We start from the raw sequence: 22,628 nt of genomic DNA on the forward strand, positions 1-22,628 counted from the left end.
CAATGGCACGATCTCAGCTCACCGCAACCTCCGCCTCCCAGGTTCAAGTGATTCTCCTGCCTCAGCCTCTCGAGTAGCTGGGATTACAGGTATGTGCCACCACGCCTGGCTAATTTTTGTAGTTTTAGTAGAGATGGGGTTTCTCCATGTTGGTCAGGCTGGTCTCGAACTCCCGACCTCGGGTGATCTGCCCGCCTCAGCCTCCCAAAGTGCTGGGATTACAGGCGTGAGCCACCGTGCTGGGCCCACATTGATTGATTTTTGAATGCTGAACAAGTCTTGCATTCCTGGAATGAATCTCACTATTTTTGATGTATTATCTTTTTTGATATATTGCTGGATTCAATGTACTAATATTTTGCTAAGGACTTTTGTATCTATATTCATGAAAGATATTGGTGTGTAGTTTTCCTTTTTTGTAATGCCTTCATTTGGTTTTGGTATTCATGTAAAAATTATCTAATAAAGTGAGTTGAGAAGTGTTTCCTCCTTTTCTCTGAAGACATTGTGTAGATTTAGTATTATTTCTTTCTTAATATTTGATAGAATTCACCACTAAAGCTATCTGGGCTTACAGTTTTTTTTTCTTTGAAGGTTTCTAGCTACAAATTTAATTTATTTAATAGATATTGGGCTATTCAAGTTATCTATGTCTTCTTCAGTGAGTTTTGGTAGATTTTGTCTTTTAAAGAATTGGTCTATTTCATCTAAGTTATTAAATTTATAGACCTACCATTGTCTGTGGTAGTCTCTATTATCCTTTTGATGTCTATTATGTTAGTAGTGATGTACACTTTTATTTCTGATATTGGTAGTTAGTGTCTTCTGTTTTTCTTGGTTAGCTTGGCTAAAAGTCTATCAATTTTATATTTTCAGTCACCTTTTTGTTGTATTGATTTCTTTTTATATTTCCTGTTTTAATTTTGTTGATTTCAGCTCTAATTTTTTATTATTTCTTTCCTTTTGCTTAAGGTTTACTTTGCTCTTTTTTCTTGTTTTCTAATGTATAAATGTCTGTTACTAGTTAAGGTAATTCCCATTTTCTAATATATGCATTTAATGTTATAAATTCCCCTTTGCTCTCTGCTTTCTCTTCATTCCACAAATCTTGATAAGTTGTATTTTCATGTTCATTTAATTCAACATATTTTAAATTTCTCTTGAAATTTCAAATTTATTTCAAAGTATATTGTTTAATTTCCAAATATTTGGGAGATTTTTCCAGATATATTTCTGTTATTGATTTTTATTTTAGCTCTGCTGTGATCTGAGAATATTCTTTGTATGGTTTTTATTTTTTAATTTGTTAAGGCTTGTTTTATGGCCCACAATATGGTCAATCTTAGTGCATATTCCATAGGAACTTGAGAAGATGAAGATGTGTAATTTTTTGTTATTTGGTGGAGTATTCTATACGTGTCAATTCAGCCAAGTTGGTTGATAGTGCTGTTTGGGTTAGTTATAGGCTTACTTATTTTCTGCTTATGTGCTCTGTCAATTACTGAGAGAGGAATGTTGAACTCTCTAACTTTAACTGTGTATTTATCTATTTCTCCTTTCATTTCCATCAGTTTTTCTCTCATGTATTTTGCATCTCTGTTGTTAGTTGCATACACATTTAAGATTGTTATGTCTTCTTGAAGACTTGATCCCCTTATCATTATGCAATGTTCCTCTTTATCCCTGATAATCTTCCTTGTTCTGAAGTTTACTTTGAAATTAATATAGCCCCTCCAACTTTCTCTTGCTCAGTGTTTGCATAATATATCTTTCTCCATATCTTTACTTTTCAACTATCTAAACCTTCATGTTTGAAGTGTTTTCCTTATCGACAGTATACAGTTGGATCTTGCTTCTTTATCCAATCTGAAAATATCTGCCTCTTAAATGGTATGTTTAACCTCTTCACATTTAATGTAATATTGGTATAGTTAGATTAAAATCTACCATCACACTAGTTATTTTTTCTTTGTTGCATTTGTTCTTTCTTTTTTCCTCATTTTCTGCCTTCTCTATTTTTTATTGACTATTATCTATGATTCCATTGACTTACTACTTATACTTATTTTAAACACTTTTTTTTTTTTTGAGATGGAATTTCACTCTTGTTGCCTAGGCTGGGGTGCAATGGTGCGATCTTGGCTCACTGCAACCTTCGCCTCCCAGGTTCAAGCGATTCTCCTGCCTCAGCCTCCCAAGTAGCTGGGATTACACGCGCTGCCACCATGCCTGGCTAATTTTTTTGTATTTTTAATGGAGACGGGGTTTCACCATGTTGCCCAGGCTGGTCTTGAACTCCTGACCTCAGGTGATCCATCCGGCTCGGCCTCCCAAAGTGCTGGGATTACAGGCGTGAGCCACTAAGCTTGGCTTTAAACACTTTTAAAGTGGTTGTCCTAGGGTTTAAAATATATGTTTTATAAAATTAAAATGGAGGCTACAGTATAAATATTCCCCAAGACCAACCACCCATAATCACTTAACCAAAATGTAAGTCATCTTTATTTCCCCACAACACGGACTCTAGTCATCAACAAAATACAAAATGTAAGCTTTTGGACATCCTTGTTAGTGTGATTCAAAGAAATGAAACCAATCAGCTATACACAAGTCAGCTTACACAGCTCTACTTGCCCTAAAAAGAATGCTAATGTATAACAGCCAATGATGAAATAGATCAAAATACTTGCTCCTTTCTGCTGTATCTGTGCTGTGACTGCAGTAAGGCAGTATCTTACCACTTGGCTGGAAGTCTTTCACCGTGATCTGTACTTACTTTCATTGTATGACAGTAAACCTTGAAATGTTTCCTAATATATATGTTTTAATATAATCTGGGTCCATATTCAAATAATACCGTAATGCTTCACATGTAATATAAGGACCTTATGACAGTACATTTCACATTTACAGATGCTATAAATATTCAATACACTGTTACTTTATTGCTTAATGGCCAATCATATTTTAGATCAATTACAAATATGGAAAATAATATCACATTTTACCTTCATTTATTTCATTTCTTGTTAAAATTTTTCAACTTTTATTTTAGATACAGGGGTACATGTGCAGATTCGTTACATGGGAATATTGCATGATGCTGAGGTTTGGAGTATGAATCCCATCACCCAGGTAGTGAGCATAGTACCCAAAAGGTACCTTTTTAACCATCTCCCCTCCACCCTCTAGTGGTCCACAGTGTCTATTGTTCCCATATTTATGTCCATGTGTGCTCTGACACTTCATTTATTTATGTAGATCCAAGTTTCTGACCTATAACATATTGCTTCCCACTTAAAAATTTCCTTTGACAAGGTGGCCAACTAGAAGCAGCTAGTGTGCATGGCTCCCACTGAGAGGAACGGAAGGGGTGAGTAAATACAGCACCTTCAACTGAAACATCCAGGTACATGCACTGGGACTAATCAAGGAAACAACTTGACCCACGGAGAATGGAGAAAAGCAAGCCCACCCAGGAGCGACACGGAGCCAGGGCAACCTCCCCTGCCCAGGTAAGCCATGAGTGAATGTGCAACCTTCTGGTCAGGAGATCCCCTTGTGAACCCACTCCACCAGGGCCTTCACTCTGACACACAGAGCTATGTGGAGTCTCAGCAGAGCAGCCACTCAGGCACATGCAGAGACCTGGAAACCATAGATACTCGGGCTTTCTGGGCTTCCTGGCAAAAGCAGGAGGTTAGACCCCCATAAATACTCCTAGGAAAGAGGCTGAATCCAGGGGGTTGAGCAGTGACAGTCCACAGGCCCCACCTCATGGCACCTCATAGAATAAGACCCACTGGCTTAGAATTCCAGCCAGCCACCAGTAGCAGTAGGGGACAGAGCTCCTAGGGGGAGGGGCAGGCTACCATCTTTGCTGTCCGGGTACCTTAGCCATTCCAGCCTTCCGACTTTGGAGGCTCCAAGCTGACCAGGGGTGGAAGAGATTCCCCAGAACAGCACAGCCGCTCTATGAAAATGTGGCCAGACTGCTTTTTCAAGCGGGTCCCCAATCCCATTTTTCCTCATTGGGCAGGCTCTCCCAACTGGGGCCACCAGTCACCCTGCCCCCCTCCCCCTCACCCCCGCCCCCACCCGCCTGGTGTTCTCCAGTGGACAGAAATTTGAAAACTCCCTGGGATGGAGCTCCCAGAGGGAGGGATGAGCCGCCATCTTTGCTGTTTGGGTGACTTAGCTGTTCCAGCCTTCAGGTTTTGGGGTGTCTGAGGCAACCAGGTGCTGAAGTGGACCCCCAGCACAGCACAGCTGCTCTACAAAAACGTGGCCAGCCTGTTTTTTTAAGTGGGTCCCAAATCCTGTTCCTCCTCACTGAGTGGGACCTCCCAATCAGGGTCTCCAGCCACCTCCTACAGGTGCATTTGGGCTGGCAGCAGGTTGGTACCTCCCTGAGACAGACCTCCCAGACGGAGGGGCAGGCCACCATCTTTGCTGTTTTGCAGCCTTCACTGATGATACTTCCAGATACCGGAAAATCCGAGGTGACAAGGCACTGGAGCAGGCCCTTGGAAAACTGCGGCAGTCCTATGAAAAAGTGGCCAGATTGTTATATGGGTGCGCGTTCCCGTATCTCCTCCCAGGCAGATCCTCTATGCCTGGGCTTCCAGCCACTTCCTGCCAGAGCTATCGAGCCAGTAGCAGCTGGCCAACTCCCTGGACAGAGCCTCCAGGCTCAACTGAAAGCTTCTCTGCCACTGCCTCTGCAGTGGAACTGCCCTTGCTAACCTTGGACTAATGAAGGAGAAGAGACCCTCAACATTGGACCAAATAGATCTGTTAGACCTCTACAGAACTCTCCACCCCAGAACAATAGCATATACATTCTTCTCATCACCACGTGGCACATACTCTATAATTGACCACATAATTGGACATAAAACAATTCTCAACAAATGCAAAAGAACCAAAATAATACCAAACATACTCTCAGACCACAGTGAAATAAAAATAGAAGTCAAAACTAAGAAAATCACTCAAAACCATGCAACTACATGGAAGTTAAACAACATGCTCCTGAATGACTTTTGGGTAAATAATGAAATTAAGGCAGAAATCAGGAAGTTCTTTGAAACTAATTAGAACAAAGATACAACATACCAGAATCTCTGGGACACAGCTAAGGCAGTGTTAAGAGGGAAATTCATAGCACTAAATGTTTACATCAAAAAGTTAGAAAGATCTTAAATTAACAATCTACATTACAACGGAAAGAATTAGAGAAGCAATAACAAATCGATCCCCAAACTAGCAGAATACAAGAAATAACTGGCTAGCCATATGCGGAAGATTGAAACTGGACCCCTTCCTTACATCATATACAAAAATTAACTCAAGATGGATTAAAGACTTAAATGTAAACCCTAAACTATAAAAACCCCAGAAGAAAACCTAGGCAATACCATTCAGGACATAGGCATGGGCAAAGATTTCATGATAAAGACACCAGAAACAATTGCAACAAAAGCAGAAATTGACAAATGGGAACAAATTTAACTAAAGAGCTTCTGCGCAGCAAAATAAACTATCTGCGCAGCAAAATAAACTATCAACAGAGTAAACAGACAATCTACAGAACGGGAGAAAATATTTGCAAGCTATGCATCTGACAAAGGTCTACTCTTCAGTTTCTATAAGGAATTTAAAGGAATTTACAGGAGAAAAACAAACAACCCCATTAAAAGTGGGCAAAAGACATGAACAGACACTTTCCAAAAGAAGACATACATGCAGCCAACAAGCATATGGAAAAAGCTCAGTATCTCTGATCATTAGAGAAATGCAAATCAAAACCACAACGAGATACCATCTCACATCAGTCAGAATGACTATTATTGAAAAGTCAAAAATAACAGATGCTGGTGAGGTTGCAGAGAAAAGGGAATGCTTGCTTATACATTGTTGGTGGGAGTGTAAATTAGTTCAACCATTGTGGAAAACAGTATGGTGATTCCTCAAAGAGCAAAAAGAGGAACTCCCATTCAACCCAGCAATCCCATTACTGGGTATATACCCAAAGGAATATAAATAATTCTACCATAAAGATACACGCACATGAATGTTCACTGCAGCACTATTCACAATAGCATAGACATGGAATCAACCTAAATTCCCATCAATGGTAGACTGGATAAATAAAAGGTGGTACATATACACCATGGAAAACCATGAAGCCATAAACAAGAATGAGATCATGTCTTTTGCAGGAATGTGGATGGAGCTGCAGACCACTATCCTTAGCAAACTAACACAGGAACAGAAAACCAAATACCGCATGTTCTCATTTATAAGTGGGAGCTAAATGTTGAGAACGTATGAACACAAAGAAGAAAACAATACACACTGGGGTCTACTTGAGGGTGTAGGGTGAGAGAGGGGAGAGGAGCAGAAAAGATAACTGCTGGGTACTGGGCTTAATACCTGGGTGATGAAATAATCTGAACAACAAACCCCTGTTAAATGAATTTACCTATGTAACAAACCTTCACATGTACCCCTGAACCCAAAATAAAACTTAAAAAAAATTCCTCTGATATTTATCATAGGTTAATCCTGCTGGCAATGAATTTTGTCAGTTTATGTTTTCCTGAAAAAAAATCTTTATTTCTCCTTCCATTGGATATTTCCACTGGAAAATTCTAAATTAACATTTTTCTTTAAACAATTTAAAGGTGTCACCTTATTGGTTTTTAGCTGTGTGGTCCTCACAAGAAGCCTGCTCTAATTCTTATCTTTGTTTTCCCATAGTAAGGTGTTTTTTTCTTCTCATTGCCTTCAAAGTTTTCTCATTGTCTGGTTTTCAGCAGTTCAAATACTATATATCTAGGTGTGGGTTGGTTTGTTTGTTTGTCCTGCTTGGTGTTCTCTGAGCTTCTTGGGTCTGTGGTTTGGTGTCTGCTACTATTTTTGAAAATATTATGGCCATTATGTTCTTCCAAATTTTCTTCAGCTCCATTCTGTCTTTCTTTTCCTCTGGAATTAAAATTACACATATATTGCATCATTTGATGTTGACTTACAGCTCTTGGACTCTCTGTTCTGTTTTCTTCATACACTTTTCTCTTTGTGTTTCAATTTGGATAATTTCTATTGACCTATCTTCGAGTTCACTGATTTCTTTCCTTGACTGTGTCAAGTCTACTGATGAACTCATTGAAGGCATTCTTTATTTCTGTTACGCTCTTTTTATTTATTGTATTTCACTGGATTCTTTCTTATGGGGCTTCTGGAGGAAAAGCCTGCAAAAGGGTAGAAACCCCACCACGTTTGTAGCACCTCCCCCAGGAACTTCACAACCTTACACTAGCCCACACTTGGCCCTTAGCAATTCATTGAAAGTTCTAGTTAAATTTCCTACTAGTTTATACGGCATTCAGCTGGCATCTGCTCCAGGTAAGCAAATGTTTGTGTTGTGTTTTCCCCTGAAGGTGCCTGTCTCTCTCAAGATTTTATAATACAATAGTTGCTTGTTCCATGACTTCAGTCTTCTGATGGTTTCTAATGGGTTTAATTTCCAACTTGTCCAGTTTTTTTCTTGTTGTAAGAATGGCAGTAATGTCGTTTCAGCTTTATATGACTCCAAGCTGAAACTGGAAGTCCTATAAAATTTTTTTGAAATTTATTACTGCCCCACAAATCCCTTTTATCACCCCATGCCTTAAGTCATCTCAATACTCCTTAGGTGCTAAACCTTTGAAACCTTGGATATCTTCCATGCAGTAGCACTAACTCCTACACTGAAAGCCGCTGTTACTTTGGGAGCTCACCCCTAGCACCACACCTTCTGAAGCTGTGGTTTTGCACATACTTAGGAACATTGACACCACAGTTGGCCAACAGTCAGTATGGTACAGATAGTCTGTGTTTGGTCTCCATAAGTGGTGTTTGTAGGCAGGGAACATGGTAGAGTTTACGGTGAGCTCCCCCATGGGGGCTGCCTTCTTGGAAAAGTATCCATTACATACAGAGAAGGAAGCTGCCTTGCTTGTTTTAACAAAGGGTTCAGGGATTAGAGGTGTTGGCCTTCACTAGGCAGGATTCCTGGAGTAGGAGTGTTTAGATCTGAGCTATAGGGATCTGTGGTATTTACAGAAGCTTAAGTGCCCCCTCAGTTTATGGCATGGGGCAAGGCAGATAAGTGATCTCCTAAGAGATACAACTGTGGGACAGAGGTAAAAATTTGGGATAGAGCCATCCTCTTCTGAAGGATATCACTGGAGAGAATGGGGAAGTCAGAGAGGTACAGTAAACTACTGGGAAATACCACTGGAGAAGATGGGGGAGATGTCAGGGTGATATATATCCCTCTAGGTAAATAATCCTCGTGGTTATGAGTGAGTTCAGGGTAATACAGTCCACATGTGGGTGTTACCACTGGGGGAGAGAGGGGAGAAGTCAAGATGGTAAAGTTCCAGCCCTGAGTGCTACCACAGGGAGATGGAAGGAGAAGTCAAGGTGACGGAGAAGCAAACAACCTCTGAGAATCTTAGGGACATGTCCACTATTCATCGAGCATTGACTGATTGCATGCATTGTTCTAAATGCTTTACATCTATTAACTAATTTATTTCTCTGAGATATCTGAACTTTAAGGCACAGCTGATCTGGGCTAGAAAGGAATACACCCAAGTTTTTTTCTAATACTTGTATATTATTTCATTTTTACATTTAAATCTCTGATCCATATGGAGTTTGTTCTCGTGTATGGTGTAAGGTGTATATCCAATTTAATCTGTTTCTAAATGGCCATGTCTAGTGGGTTGTTGTCTCCCTAAAAGATGTGTCCTCAGAACCTGGGAAAAGGATCTTTGCAAATGTAATGAACTTAAGGATCTTGAGATGACATCATCCTGGATTAAGCCAGTGGGCCCTAAATCCAATAATAAGTGTTCTTATAACAGACAGAAGAGGAAAAAGAAACAGAGAGGGTGATGTAAAGACAGAGGCAGAGATTGGAGTGCTGCGTGTACAAATCAAGGAATGGCAAAGATCGCCGGAGCTACCAGAAGCTAGGAGAGGCATAGAATAGGAGAGAGGCATAGAATAGGACAGAGGCATAGAATAGATTCTCCCCCAGAGCCTCTAAAAGGAAACAGCTCTGATGACAACCTGATTTTTGGCTTCTAGCCTCCAGAGCTGTGAGAGAATAAATTTCTGTTGTTTTAAGCCACCCAGTTTGTGGTAATTTGTTACTGCAATCCTAGGAAACAACACCATTTATGTAAAAGTTCATCTTTGCCTCTCATGATTTGAGATGCCATTTCAATAATATACAAAAATTTATTCTGTATTTGGATCTATTTCTGGACCTTTTACTCTATTTCACTGGTTTGTGTACTCATGTGACATAACCACATAGTTTTAATTATAGAGGCTTTATAGTATGTTTTAATACCTGGTGGGGTTAATCACCATCATTACGTTTTTTGGGGAGTGGCTTATAGCTATTCCTTTATGTTTATTTTCCCTTATAAATCTTAGGCAATTTGGTTTCTGAGTTGATGCATTTAACTATTATGCTATGCTAACTTTCCAGGATATTTATTAGAAAAAAGTCAGGGAAAGGGGTGAGTGACCATTCATTGAGTTTTGGGAGATTGAATGATTGGTCCCAATTTTTCCCTCCTCCCTGTGTCCATACCCTTTCCCCCTTGACTTTGTGCTTGCTCATGTGATTTGCTTTGCTTAATGGCATATGGGTAGAAGTAATATGTCATTTCTGAGGCTAGGCCTTACAAGGCTTTGCCTGTACTGGCTTGCCTTCTTGCCCCTTTGCACCACTATAAGAGGATACACAGGTAATTGCTGCCTTCCAGTCTCAGTTCCAGAATGGGAGACATGTAGAGCATAGTTTCCCCAGCTGCAGTGCCAACAGTGGGGCCCAACTTAGATTAGACAAACCTCAGTCAGTTCTCTAGATGCTGGAGAATAAATTTGGCACTTACCCAACCGATAAATAATTGCAGGGAATGGAAAAATTCTATCATGTTGGAGTTTTCTGTCACTATTTAAAATGTATTATTGAGTGAAAAAATCAAGTTGCAGAGAATTGAGCATAATATAATCTCACTTTTGTGAAACATCCAAAAAGAATGTATGTGTGTAATATAGGAGAAGTGTGTGTGTGTGCATGTGTGTGTATTACAAACATGAAAATAAGAGTGAAATTGTTCATACATGACGGTTTGCACTGGTGATCTGTAGGGAGGATTGCAGGTATTAGTGAAGGTAGAATAAAAGGATGAGGGAGGGAGGAACCAAGATGGCCGAATAGAAACAGCTCCTGTCTACAGCGCCCAGCGTGAGCGACGCAGAAGACAGGTGATTTCTGCATTTCCATCTGAGGTACCGTGTTCATCTCACTAGGGAGTGCCAGACAGTGGGCGCAGGTCAGTGGGTGAGCGCACCATGCCCCAGCCGAAAGCAGGAACGAGGCATTGCCTCACTCGGGAAGTGCAAGGGGTCAGGGAGTTCCCTTTCCAGGGCTGACAGACGGCACCTGGAAAATCGGGCCACTCCCACCCGAATACTGTGCTTTTCCGATGGGCTTAGGAAACGGTGCACCAGGAGATTATAGCCCGCACCTGGCTCAGAGGGTCCTACGCCCACGGAGTCTCGCTGATTGCTAGCACAGCAGTCTGAGATCAAACAGCAAGTCGGCAGCGAGGCTGGGGGAGGGGCGCCCGCCATTGCCCAGGCTCGCTTAGGTAAACAAAGCAGCTGGGAAGCTCGAACTGGGTGGAGCCCACCACAGCTCAAGGAGGCCTGCCTGCCTCTGTAGGCTCCACCTCTGGGGGCAGGGCACAGACAAACAAAAAGACAGCAGTAACCTCTGCAGACTTAAATGTCCCTGTCTGACAGCTTTGAGGAGAGCAGTGATTCTCCCAGCACGCAGCTGGAGATCTGAGAACGGGCAGACTGCCTCCTCAAGTGGGTCCCTGACCCCTGACCCCTGAGCAGCCTAACTGGGAGGCACCCCCCAGCAGGGGCAGACTGACACCTCACACGGCCGGCCGGGTACTCCAACAGACCTGCAGCTGAGGGTCCTGTCTGTTAGAAGGAAAACTAACAAACGGAAAGGACATCCACACCAAAAACCCATCAGTACATCACCATCATCAAAGACCGAAAGTAGATAAAACCACAAAGATGGGGAAAAAACAGAGCAGAAAAACTGGAAACTCTAAAAAGCAGAGTACCTCTCCTCCTCCAAAGGAACGCAGTTCCTCACCAGCAATGGAGCAAAGCTGGACGGAGAATGACTTTGACAAGCTGAGAGAAGAAGGCTTCAGATGATCAAATTACTCCGAGCTATGGGAGGATATTCAAACCAAAGGCAAAGAAGTTGAAAACTTTGAAAAAAATTTAGAAGAATGTGTAACTAGAATAACCAATACAGAGAAGTGCTTAAAGGAGCTGATGGAGCTGAAAACCAAGGCTCGAGAACTATGTGAAGAATGCAGAAACCTCAGGAGCCGATGCGATCAAATGGAAGAAAGGGTATCAGCAATGGAAGATGAAATGAATGAAATGAAGCGAGAAGGGAAGTTTAGAGAAAGAAGAATAAAAAGAAATGAGCAAAGCCTCCAAGAAATGTGGGACTATGTGAAAAGACCAAATCTACGTCTGATTGGTGTACCTGAAAGTGACGGAGAGAATGGAACCAAGTTGGAAAACACTCTGCAGGATATTATCCAGAAGAACTTCCCCAATCTAGCAAGGCAGGCCAACATTCAGATTCAGGAAATACAGAGAACGCCACAAAGATACTCCTCGAGAAGAGCAACTCCAAGACACATAACTGTCAGATTCACCAAAGTTGAAATGAAGGAAAAAATGTTAAGGGCAGCCAGAGAGAAAGGTCGGGTTACCCTCAAAGGGAAGCCCATCAGACTAACAGCGGATCTCTCAGCAGAAACCCTACAAGCCAGAAGAGACTGGGGGCCAATATTCAACATTCTTAAAGAAAAGAATTTTCAACCTAGAATTTCATATCCAGCCAAACTAAGCTTCATAAGTGAAGGAGAAATAAAATACTTTACAGACAAGCAAATGCTGACAGATTTTTGTCACCACCAGGCCTGCCCTAAAAGAGCTCCTGAAGGAAGCACTAAACATGGAAAGGCACAACCGGTACCAGCCACTGCAAAATCATGCCAAAATGTAAAGACCATCGAGACTAGGAAGAGACTGCATCAACTAACGAGCAAAATAACCAGTTAACATCATAATGACAGGATCAAATTCACACATAACAATATTAACTTTAAATGTAAATGGACTAAATGCTCCAATTAAAAGACACAGACTGGCGAATTGGATAAAGAGTCAAGACCCATCAGTGTGCTGTATTCAGGAAACCCATCTCACATGCAGAGACACACATAGGTTCAAAATAAAAGGATGGAGGAAGATCTACCAAGCAAATGGAAAACAAAAAAAGGCAGGGGTTGCAATCCTAGTCTCTGATAAAACGGACTTTAAACCAAAAAGATCAAAAGAGACAAAGAAGGCCATTACATAATGGTAAAGGGATCAATTCAACAAGAAGAGCTAACTATCCTAAATATACATGCACCCAATACAGGAGCACCCAGATTCATAAAGCAAGTCCTGAGTAACCTACAAAGAGACTTAGACTCCCACACATTGATAATGGGAGACTTTAACACCCCACTGTCAACATTAGACAGATCAACGAGACAGAAAGTCAACAAGGATACCCAGGAATTGAACTCAGCTCTGCACCAAGCGGACCTAATAGACATCTACAGAACTCTCCACCCCAAATCAACAGAATATACATTTTTTTCAGCACCACACCACACCTATTCCAAAATTGACCACATACTTGGAAGTAAAGCTCTCCTCAGTAAATGTAAAAGAACAGAAATTATAACAAACTATCTCTCAGATCACAGTGCAATCAAGCTAGAACTCAGGATTAAGAATCTCACTCAAAACCGCTCAACTACATGGAAACTGAACAACCTGCTCCTGAATGACTACTGGGTACATAACGAAATGAAGGCAGAAATAAAGATGTTCTTTGAAACCAACGAGAACCAAGACACAACATACCAGAATCTCTGGGATGCATTCAAAGCAGTGTGTAGAGGGAAATTTATAGCACTAAATGCCCACAAGAGAAAACAGGAAAGATCCAAAATTGACACCCTAACATCACAATTAAAAGAACTAGAAAAGCAAGAGCAAACACATTCAAAAGCTAGCAGAAGGCAAGAAATAACTAAAATCAGAGCAGAACTGAAGGAAATAGAGACACAAAAAACCCTTCAAAAAATTAATGAATCCAGGAGCTGGTTTTTTGAAAGGATCAACAAAATTGATAGACCGCTAGCAAGATTAATAAAGAAAAAAAGAGAGAAGAATCAAATAGATGCAATAAAAAATGATAAAGGGGATATCACTACCGATCCCACAGAAATACAAACTACCACCAGAGACTACTACAACACCTCTATGCAAATAAACTAGAAAATCTGGAATAAATGGCCTTATACAAAAATCAATTCAAGATGGATTAAAGACTTAAATGTTAGACCTAAAACCATAAAAACCCTAGAAGAAAACCTAGGCATTACCATTCAGGACATAGGCATGGGCAAAGACTTCATGTCTAAAACACCAAAAGCAATGGCAACAAAAGCCAAAATTGACAAATGGGATCTAATTAAACTAAAGAGCTTCTGCACAGCAAAGGAAACTACCATCAGAGTGAACAGGCAACCTACAAAATGGGAGAAAATTTTCGCAACCTACTCATCTGACAAAGGGCTAATATCCAGAATCTACAATGAACTCAAACAAATTTACAAGAAAAAAACAAACAACCCCATCAAAAAGTGGGCAAAGGACATGAACAGACACTTCTCAAAAGAAGACATTTACGTAGCCAAAAAACACATGAAAAAATGCTCACCATCACTGGCCATCAGAGAAATGCAAATCAAAACCACAATGAGATACTATCTCACACCAGTTAGAATGGCAATCATTAAAAAGTCAGGAAACAACAGATGCTGAAGAGGATGTGGAGAAATAGGAACACTTTTACACTGTTGGTGGGACTGTAAACTAGTTCAACCATTGTGGAAGTCAGTGTGGCGATTCCTCAGGGATCTAGAACTAGAAATTCCTTTTGACCCAGTCATCCCACTACTGGGTATATACCCAAAGGACTATAAATCATGCTGCTATAAAGACACATGCACACGTATGTTTATTGCAGCATTATTCACAATAGCAAAGACTTGGAACCAACCCAAATGTCCAACAATGATAGACTGGATTAAGAAAATGTGGCACATATACACCATGGAATACTATGCAGCCATAAAAAATGATGAGTTCATGTCCTTTGTAGGGACATGGATGAAATTGGAAATCATCATTCTCAGTAAACTATCGCAAGAACAAAACACCAAACACTGCATATTCTCACTCATAGGTGGGAATTGAACAGTGAGAACACATGGACACAGGAAGGGGAACATCACACTTCGGGGACTGTTGTTGGGTGGGGGGAGGGGGGAGGGATAGCATTGGGAGATATACCTAATGCTAGATGACGAGTTAGTGGGTGCAGTGTACCAGCATGGCACATGTATACATAGGTAACTTACCTGCACATTGCGCACATGTACCATAAAACCTAAAGTATAATAATAATAATAATAATAATAAAATACAAAAAAATAAAAAAGAAATGGATAATTTCCTCAACACATACACCCTCCCAAGACTAAACCAGGAAGAAGTTGAATCTCTGAATAGACCAATAACAGGAGCTGAAATTGTGGCAATAATCAATAGCTTACCAACCAAAAAAAGTCCAGGACCAGATGGATTCACAGCCGAATTCTACCAGAAGTACAAGGAGGAACTGGTACCATTCCTTCTGAAACTGTTCCAATCAATAGAAAAAGAGGGAATCCTCCCTAACTCATTTTATGAGGCCAGCATCATCCTGATACCAAAGCCTGGCAGAGACACAACCGAAAAAGAGAATTTTAGACCAATATCCTTGATGAACATTGATGCAAAAATCCTCAATAAAATACTGGCAAACCAAATCCAGCAGCACATCAAAAAGCTTATCCACCATGATCAAGTGGGCTTCATCCCTGGGATGCAAGGCTGGTTCAATATACGCAAATCAATAAATGTAATCCAGCATATAAACAGAACCAAAGACAAAAACCACATGATTATCTCAATAGATGCAGAAAAGTCCCTTTGACAAAATGCAACAACCCTTCATGCTAAAAACTCTCAATAAATTAGGTATTGATGGGACGTATTTCAAAATAATAAGAGCTATCTATGACAAACCCACAGCCAATATCATACTGAATGGCCAAAAACTGGAAGCATTCCCTTTGAAAACTGGCACAAGACAGGGATGCCCTCTCTCACCACTTCTATTCAACATAGTGTTGGAAGTTCTGGCCAGGGCAATTAGGCAGGAGAAGGAAATAAAGGGTATTCAATTAGGAAAAGAGGAAGTCAAATTGTCCCTGTTTGCAGATGACATGATTGTATATCTAGAAAACCCCATTGTCTCAGCCCAAAATCTCCTTAAGCTGATTAAGCAACTTCAGGAAAGTCTCAGGATACAAAATCAATATACAAAAATCACAAGCATTCTTATACACCAATAACAGACAAACAGAGAGCCAAATCATGAGTGAACTCCCATTCACAATTGCTTCAAAGAGAATAAAATACCTAGGAATCCAACTTACAAGGGGTGTGAAGGACCTCTTCAAGGAGAACTACAAACCACTGCTCAAGGAAATAAAAGAGGATACAAACAAATGGAAGAACATTCCATGCTCACGGGTAGGAAAAATCAATATCGTGAAAATGGCCATACTGCCCAAGGTAATTTACAGATTCAATGCCATCCCCATCAAGCTACCAATGACTTTCTTTACAGAATTGGAAAAAACTGCTTTAAAGTTCATATGGAACCAAAAAAGAGCCCGCATCGCCAAGTCAATCCTAAGCCAAAAGAACAAAGCTGGAGGCATCACACTACCTGACTTCAAACTATACTACAAGGCTACAGTAACCAAAACAGCACGGTACTGGTACCAAAACAGAGATATAGATCAATGGAACAGAACAGAGCCCTCAGAAATAACGCCGCATATCTACAACTCTCTGATATTTGACAAACCTGAGAAAAACAAGAAATGGGGAAAGGATTCCCTATTTAATAAATGGTGCTGGGAAAACTGGCTAGCCATATGTAGAAAGCTGAAACTGGATCCCTTCCTTACACCTTATACAAAAATCAATTCAAGATGGATTAAAGACTTAAACGTTAGACCTAAAACCATAAAAACCCTAGAAGAAAACCTAGGCATTACCATTCAGGACATAGGCATGGGCAAGGACTTCATGTCTAAAACACCAAAAGCAATGGCAACGAAAGCCAAAATTGACAAATGGGATCTAATTAAACTAAAGAGCTTCTGCACAGCAAAAGAAACTACCATCAGAGTGAACAGGCAACCTACAAAATGGGAGAAAATTGTCACAACCTACTCATCTGACAAAGGGCTAATATCCAGAATGTACAATGAACCCAAACAAATTTACAAGAAAAAAACAAACAACCCCATCAAAAAGTGGGCGAAGGACATGAGCAGACACTTCTCAAAAGAAGACATTTATGTAGCCAAAAAACACAAGAAAAAATGCTCACCATCACTGGCCATCAGAGAAATGCAAATCAAAACCACAATGAGATACCATCTCACACCAGTTAGAATGGCGATCATTAAAAAGTCAGGAAACAACAGGTGCTGGAGAGGATGTGGAGGAATAGGAACACTTTTACACTGTTGGTGGGACTGTAAACTAGTTCAACCATTGTGGAAGTCAGTGTGGCGATTCCTCAGGGATCTAGAACTAGAAATTCCATTTGACCCAGCCATCCCATTACAGGGTATATACCCAAAGGACTATAAATTATGCTGCTATAAAGACACATACACACGTATGTTTATTGCGGCATTATTCACAATAGCAAAGACTTGGAACCAACCCAAATGTCCAACAATGATAGACTGGATTAAGAAAATGTGGCACATATACACTATGGAATACTATGCAGCCATAAAAAATGATGAGTTCATGTCCTTTGTAGGGACATGGATGAAATTGGAAATCATCATTCTCAGTAAACTATTGCAAGAACAAAAAACCAAACACCGCATATTCTCACTCATAGGTGGGAATTGAACAATGAGAACACATGGACACAGGAAGGGGAACATCACACTTCGGGGACTGTTGTGGGGTGGGGGCAGGGGGGAGGGATAGCAATGGGAGATATACCTAATGCTAGATGACGAGTTGGTGGGTGCAGTGCACCAGCATGGCACATGTATACATATGTAAGTAACCTGCACATTGTGCACATGTACCATAAAACCTAAAGTATAATAATAATAAATAAATAAATAAATAAATAAATAAATAAAAAGAAATACTTAGAAGAAATAATGGTTTTGGTTATTGTGAATGCTATTTAATAAACATGAGAGTGCAGTTAAAAAAAAAAGAATAAAAGGATGAGGAAGTTGAGCAAATAAAAGGAAGATTAAAAGTACTACATATTAAAATCTAATAAGAATGATACTATTGTGGAATGCTATTCAGTCATAAAAGAATGAAATCGTGTCATTTGTAGCAACATGAATGGAAGTGGAGGTCTTCATGTTAAATGAAATAAGTCGGGCCAGGCGTGGTGGCTCACGCCTGTAATCCCAGCACATTGGGAGGCCGAGGTGGGTGGATTGCCTGAGGCCAGCAGTTCAAGATCAGCCTGACCAATATGGTGAAATGCTGTCTCTACTAAAAATACAAAAATTAGCTGGGCGTGGTGGCGTGCATCTGTAGTCCCAGCTACTTGGGAGGCTGAGGCAGGAGAATTGCTTGAACCTGGAAGGCAGAGGTTGCAGTGAGCCAAGATTGTGCCACTGCACTCCAGCCTGAGTGACAGAGTGACACTCCATCTCAAAAAAAAAAAAAAAAAAAATGAAATAAGCCAGGCACAGAAAGACAAATATCCCATGTTCTCACTCATGTGTTAGGTAAAAAAGTTGATGTTCTAGAGGTAAAGAGTAGAATTATAGATATCAGAGGCTGGGAAGGATAAGGGGGATAAATAGAGGTTGGTTAATGGATACAAACAAAGAGTTAGATAGGAGTAAGTTCTAGTGTTCAATAGCACAATAAAGTGACTACAGTTAATCATTTACTTTATATTTCAAAATATCAAGAAGAAAAGACTTGCAAGATTCCAAACACAAAGAGAAGATAAATGTTTGAGGTGATGGATATACCAATTACCCTGATTTGATCATTATGTGTTGTATGCATGTATCAAAGTATCACATGTACTCCATAAATATATCCAATTATTATGTACTAGTAATAAGAAAGAATAATAGCATTGTGTTTAGGCTTTCACATGAATGTCTACAGAAAGAAGAGAAAAAGTATTGTGAAATAAAAGCTAGTATGATAGGATTATATTTACACATTTACATAAAAACAGAATCCTATATATATAAAGGAATCAAAATCATGGTTTTATTGTGGAATCTCTTGCTAGAAATACACACTAGGGAACATATTTGACAGGTACAATTATACCATATTACAAAAATATTTAAAACACATACTATACCTTCTGTTGTGCAGTGTATCATGAGACATATTCTCTTGAATTCAGGGTATGTCCATATCAGATATACTAGTTAGTTGTCCTACAACTTAGTTTGTTGACACTATAAAATACTTAAAATTTCACAGAAAACAGGAAAAGCATTTACATAATTTTCCATATTCCTTTTTTATAAGGAGTTTGGAATCAATTTATGTTATAGCGGTTTTTGTGGGAAGTCTTTTCCTAAAGGATTAAACTTGAGCAATTTCTCCTCAGTTGGGTTCTATGAATTCTATGATACCATCTCAGGTCAGGTTCCCTTCTATACACAGAGGCTAAGAAAGGCATCTGGAAGCATATGATTTATGTGTTCTTCATGGTGAACCTGTAAGGGAATAAGAGAAGGATAGGAAAAGAGGAGTCATCACAAGGATGTGGTTTCATGTAGAGTCAAGCTTTGGCCCCATGCGGGGCAGAGGAGTGTGGAGAGGGGGAGGAGCCTCTGGATTGTAAATTTCACTGCAAAGTTGTTCTGCCTTGAGGGAGGAACTTGGGCTCTTGTATCCTTTTATAAATCACTCACTGGCTACTCCCTAGGAGGGCAGTATAACCATCTGCAAGCACGTTGGCACTATGGAAAACCAAAGGCAATGCTCTGGAAAAAGTTACAGGTATAAGCTGTTTGCTACAGCACTTGCATCAGTTAGAAAATGGATGCCCTGGCCAGTCAAGGGGATCAGGGTGAGGCACCAACAGTGTATACTCCACATAATGAGGATGTGCAAATATGGAAAGATGCTGCTCTGATGCATTCTTAGGGCTTCTCCTCTTAACTTGGCTCATGAATATATTCACATGGTTTTTCTGCTGCAGGCATTCTACAGCATACACTTAGATCCAACTTCTCTGAGAAGGCTTTCTCATATTCAAGAAACATATAGATTTTCTTTTAGGTAGGAATACTTGGATGCATATTGAAAGCTGATCTCTGGGTGCAGCCTTTCCCACAGTCACTGCATTTATAAGGTTTAGCTGGAGAATGAGTAATCTGGTACTTATTCAAACTTGACTTGTTGGTGAAGGCCTTGTCACACTCGGTATATACGTAGGGCTTTTCTCCTGTGTGAATTCACTGCTGCTGCTGAAGCTAGTGGTGTGTGTGTGTGTGTGTGTGAAGGCTTTCCCACAGTCACTGCACTCATAAGGCTTCTCTCCAGTGTAAATTTTCTTTGATATGTAATCAAAACTGACTTGCATGTGAAGGCCTTCTCACACTCAGGACATACATATATGGGATGTATTAGTCCATTCTCATGCTGCTATAAAGAAATACATGAGACTGGGTAATTTATAAAGAAAAGAGGTTTAATTGGCTCACAGTTCTGCAGGCTGTAGAGGAAGCATAATTCTGGCATCAACTCAGCTTCTAAAGAGGCCTTAGGAAACTTTCAATCATGATGGAAGGTGAAGGGGAAGCAGACATGTCTTACATGGCCAGAGCAGGAGGAAGAAACAACAAGTGGGGAGGAGCTACACACTTTTAAACAACCAGATCTCATGAGAACTCACTCACTAGACAGTACCCAGCAGGGATGGTGCTAAACTATTCATGAGAACTCTGCCCCCAATGATCCAATCACCTCCTACCAGGCCCCTCCTCTAACAGTGGGGATTACAATTCAACATGATATTTGGGTGGGGACACAGATCCAAACCAGATCATGGGATTTTGCTCCAATATGAGTTTTCTGATGTGCAAGGAGATGTGATTTTTTGAAGGCCTTCCCACATTTAGTGCATGCATAGGGTCTCTCTCCTGCATGACTTTGTTGATTCTCATGGAGCTGTGAATTGAAAGGATTCCCACAATCACTGCATTCATTGAGTTTTTCCCTAACATGAACTTCTTAATGTGTGATTAAGTTTGACTTATGGTTGAAGGCTTTTTCATGTTCAGTACATACACTGGGTTTCTCTCCAGTGTGAAAATTCAGATGTATGTTGAGGTGAGACTTCTGGGTAAAGGTTTTCCCACAGTTGCCACATTCATAAAGTTTCTCATCTTTGATGTGTAATCAAGACCAATTTGTAAGTAAAGGCCTTTCCACATTCAGTACAGACATAAGCTCTCTACAGTATGAGTCTTCTGGTGTGCAAGGAGATTGGATCTTTTGGTGAAGACCTTCACACATTTTGTGCCTGTAGAGGGTTTTTCTCCTGTGTGGGTTTTCCTATGCTCATGCACTTGGGATTTGGAATGAAAGGCTTTCCCACAGTAACAGCAATCAAAAGGCTTCTCTCCACTATATATTCTCTGATGTGCAATCAAGTGTGTCTTTTGGATGAAGGCCTGCCCACATTCAGTGCATATATAGGGTTTCTCTTCGGTGTGAATTCTCTGTTGCAAAGTGAATATTGACTACTGGGTGAAAGCATTCTCATTTTCTCTGCATTCGTTGGGCTTTTCCCCAGAATGAAAAGTCTGATGTGTGAAGATGTGTGACTTCTGAGGGAAGACTTTTCCACATTCAGTGCCTACATAGGCTATCCTCCCAGTGAGAAATTTTAGATGAAGAATGTGTCCATTCTTCATCCAAATTTGTCACTGAGGACTTTTCTACATTGATTAGGTTCACAAAATTTCTCACCTGTATGAGAATTAACATAGTATAAGAAGCTGTAAGTAAAATTTGACTATAATTAATAATCTCAAGGTTTTTCTTGCATTGCTTCTATTGGGACTTGTAAGTTTTAATTATGTTTCAGATCCTTTCCAAATGAATCATATTTAAGGGATGGCTTCTGTGAACTAATTAGATATGGGCTCATGTGAATTGTTTTTCCAATGTACTTATATTCATAATCTTTTTCATTATTCAATATGTTACTGTTGATGAAAGCAAATGACTCAAAGATCTATTTTGGTTTTCCCACTCTCTATCTGTTCATCATCTTGCCACAGTTTTCACTAAAAATGGAAACAATGAATTGTCCCTCTTGAATTCACCTACTCTCTTATTGTGAAATAAAGCTTTTAACAGAAATTTACTATTATAGAATTTCAATCCCACACTTCCCTCCTAAAAGGAGAAAAAGAAGGTAAAATTGAAACATAAAACAGTTAGCTTAGTATAGAGGAGCCGTATGCAACTTATCCAGACTGAACACAGAGAAATCACATGATGATGATGATAATGATGATTCTCATTATATGCTGTACACTTAGCACTTAGAACATGCCAGGTACTTTTCTAAGTGATATAAAAGTATTAATACATAATACATATATTTAAACTCATTTAACTTTCATAGCAACCCTCTGAGGTAGATATTATTATACATGCTTTCAGAAGAAACAGCTGAAGCTCAGAATGGGTAAATAATTTGCCCAAGATGACACAGATCCTGTGTCAAGTAGACTGGATTTAAACCAAGCCAGCCTGTCTCCATTTACATAGGCTATCTAGTACCCAGTTAGTTCTTATAGCAGCTCAGTTTTACCCTAAGTAATAAATAAATCAACTTACCAAGAAGAGGAAATCACTAATATTTCAATTATTTTTACAGAAGATGAAATATAGCAGGTTTTCAATATTTATAAAATGCATAAATTGCACCAGCAGTCCCCAACCTTTTGGGCACGAGGGACTAGTTTTGTGGAAGACAATTTTTCCATGGACCAGGGAGGGGGGATGGTTTCAGGATGATTCGAGTGCATTACATTCATTGTGCACTTTATTTCTATTCTATTATTATTACACTGTCATATACAATGAAATAATTAGACAATTCACCATAATGCAGTGGGAGCCCTGAGCTTGTTTTCCTGAAACTAGATGGTTCCATCTGGGGGTGATGGGAGACAGTGACAGATCATCAGACATTAGATTCTCATAAGGAGTGC

At 40.0% G+C, this 22,628-nt stretch overlaps 1 protein-coding gene across 1 annotated transcript in view; it reads right to left on the reverse strand.

The window, feature by feature from the left end:
* Positions 1–2,381: 2,381 nt before the first annotated feature.
* LOC112130717 (zinc finger protein 630-like) overlaps positions 2,382–22,628 on the reverse strand; it is a 36,065-nt gene continuing 15,818 nt past the window's right edge. Inside the window, exon 4 of the mRNA XM_054544170.2 lies at positions 2,382–4,545. Coding sequence (XP_054400145.1) covers positions 4,211–4,545 — 335 coding nt within the window. The 3' untranslated portion in view covers positions 2,382–4,210. The remainder of the gene's footprint in view (positions 4,546–22,628) is intronic.

Source organism: Pongo abelii, chromosome X, assembly GCF_028885655.2.
Source record: "Pongo abelii isolate AG06213 chromosome X, NHGRI_mPonAbe1-v2.0_pri, whole genome shotgun sequence".
NCBI lineage: Eukaryota > Metazoa > Chordata > Mammalia > Primates > Hominidae > Pongo > Pongo abelii.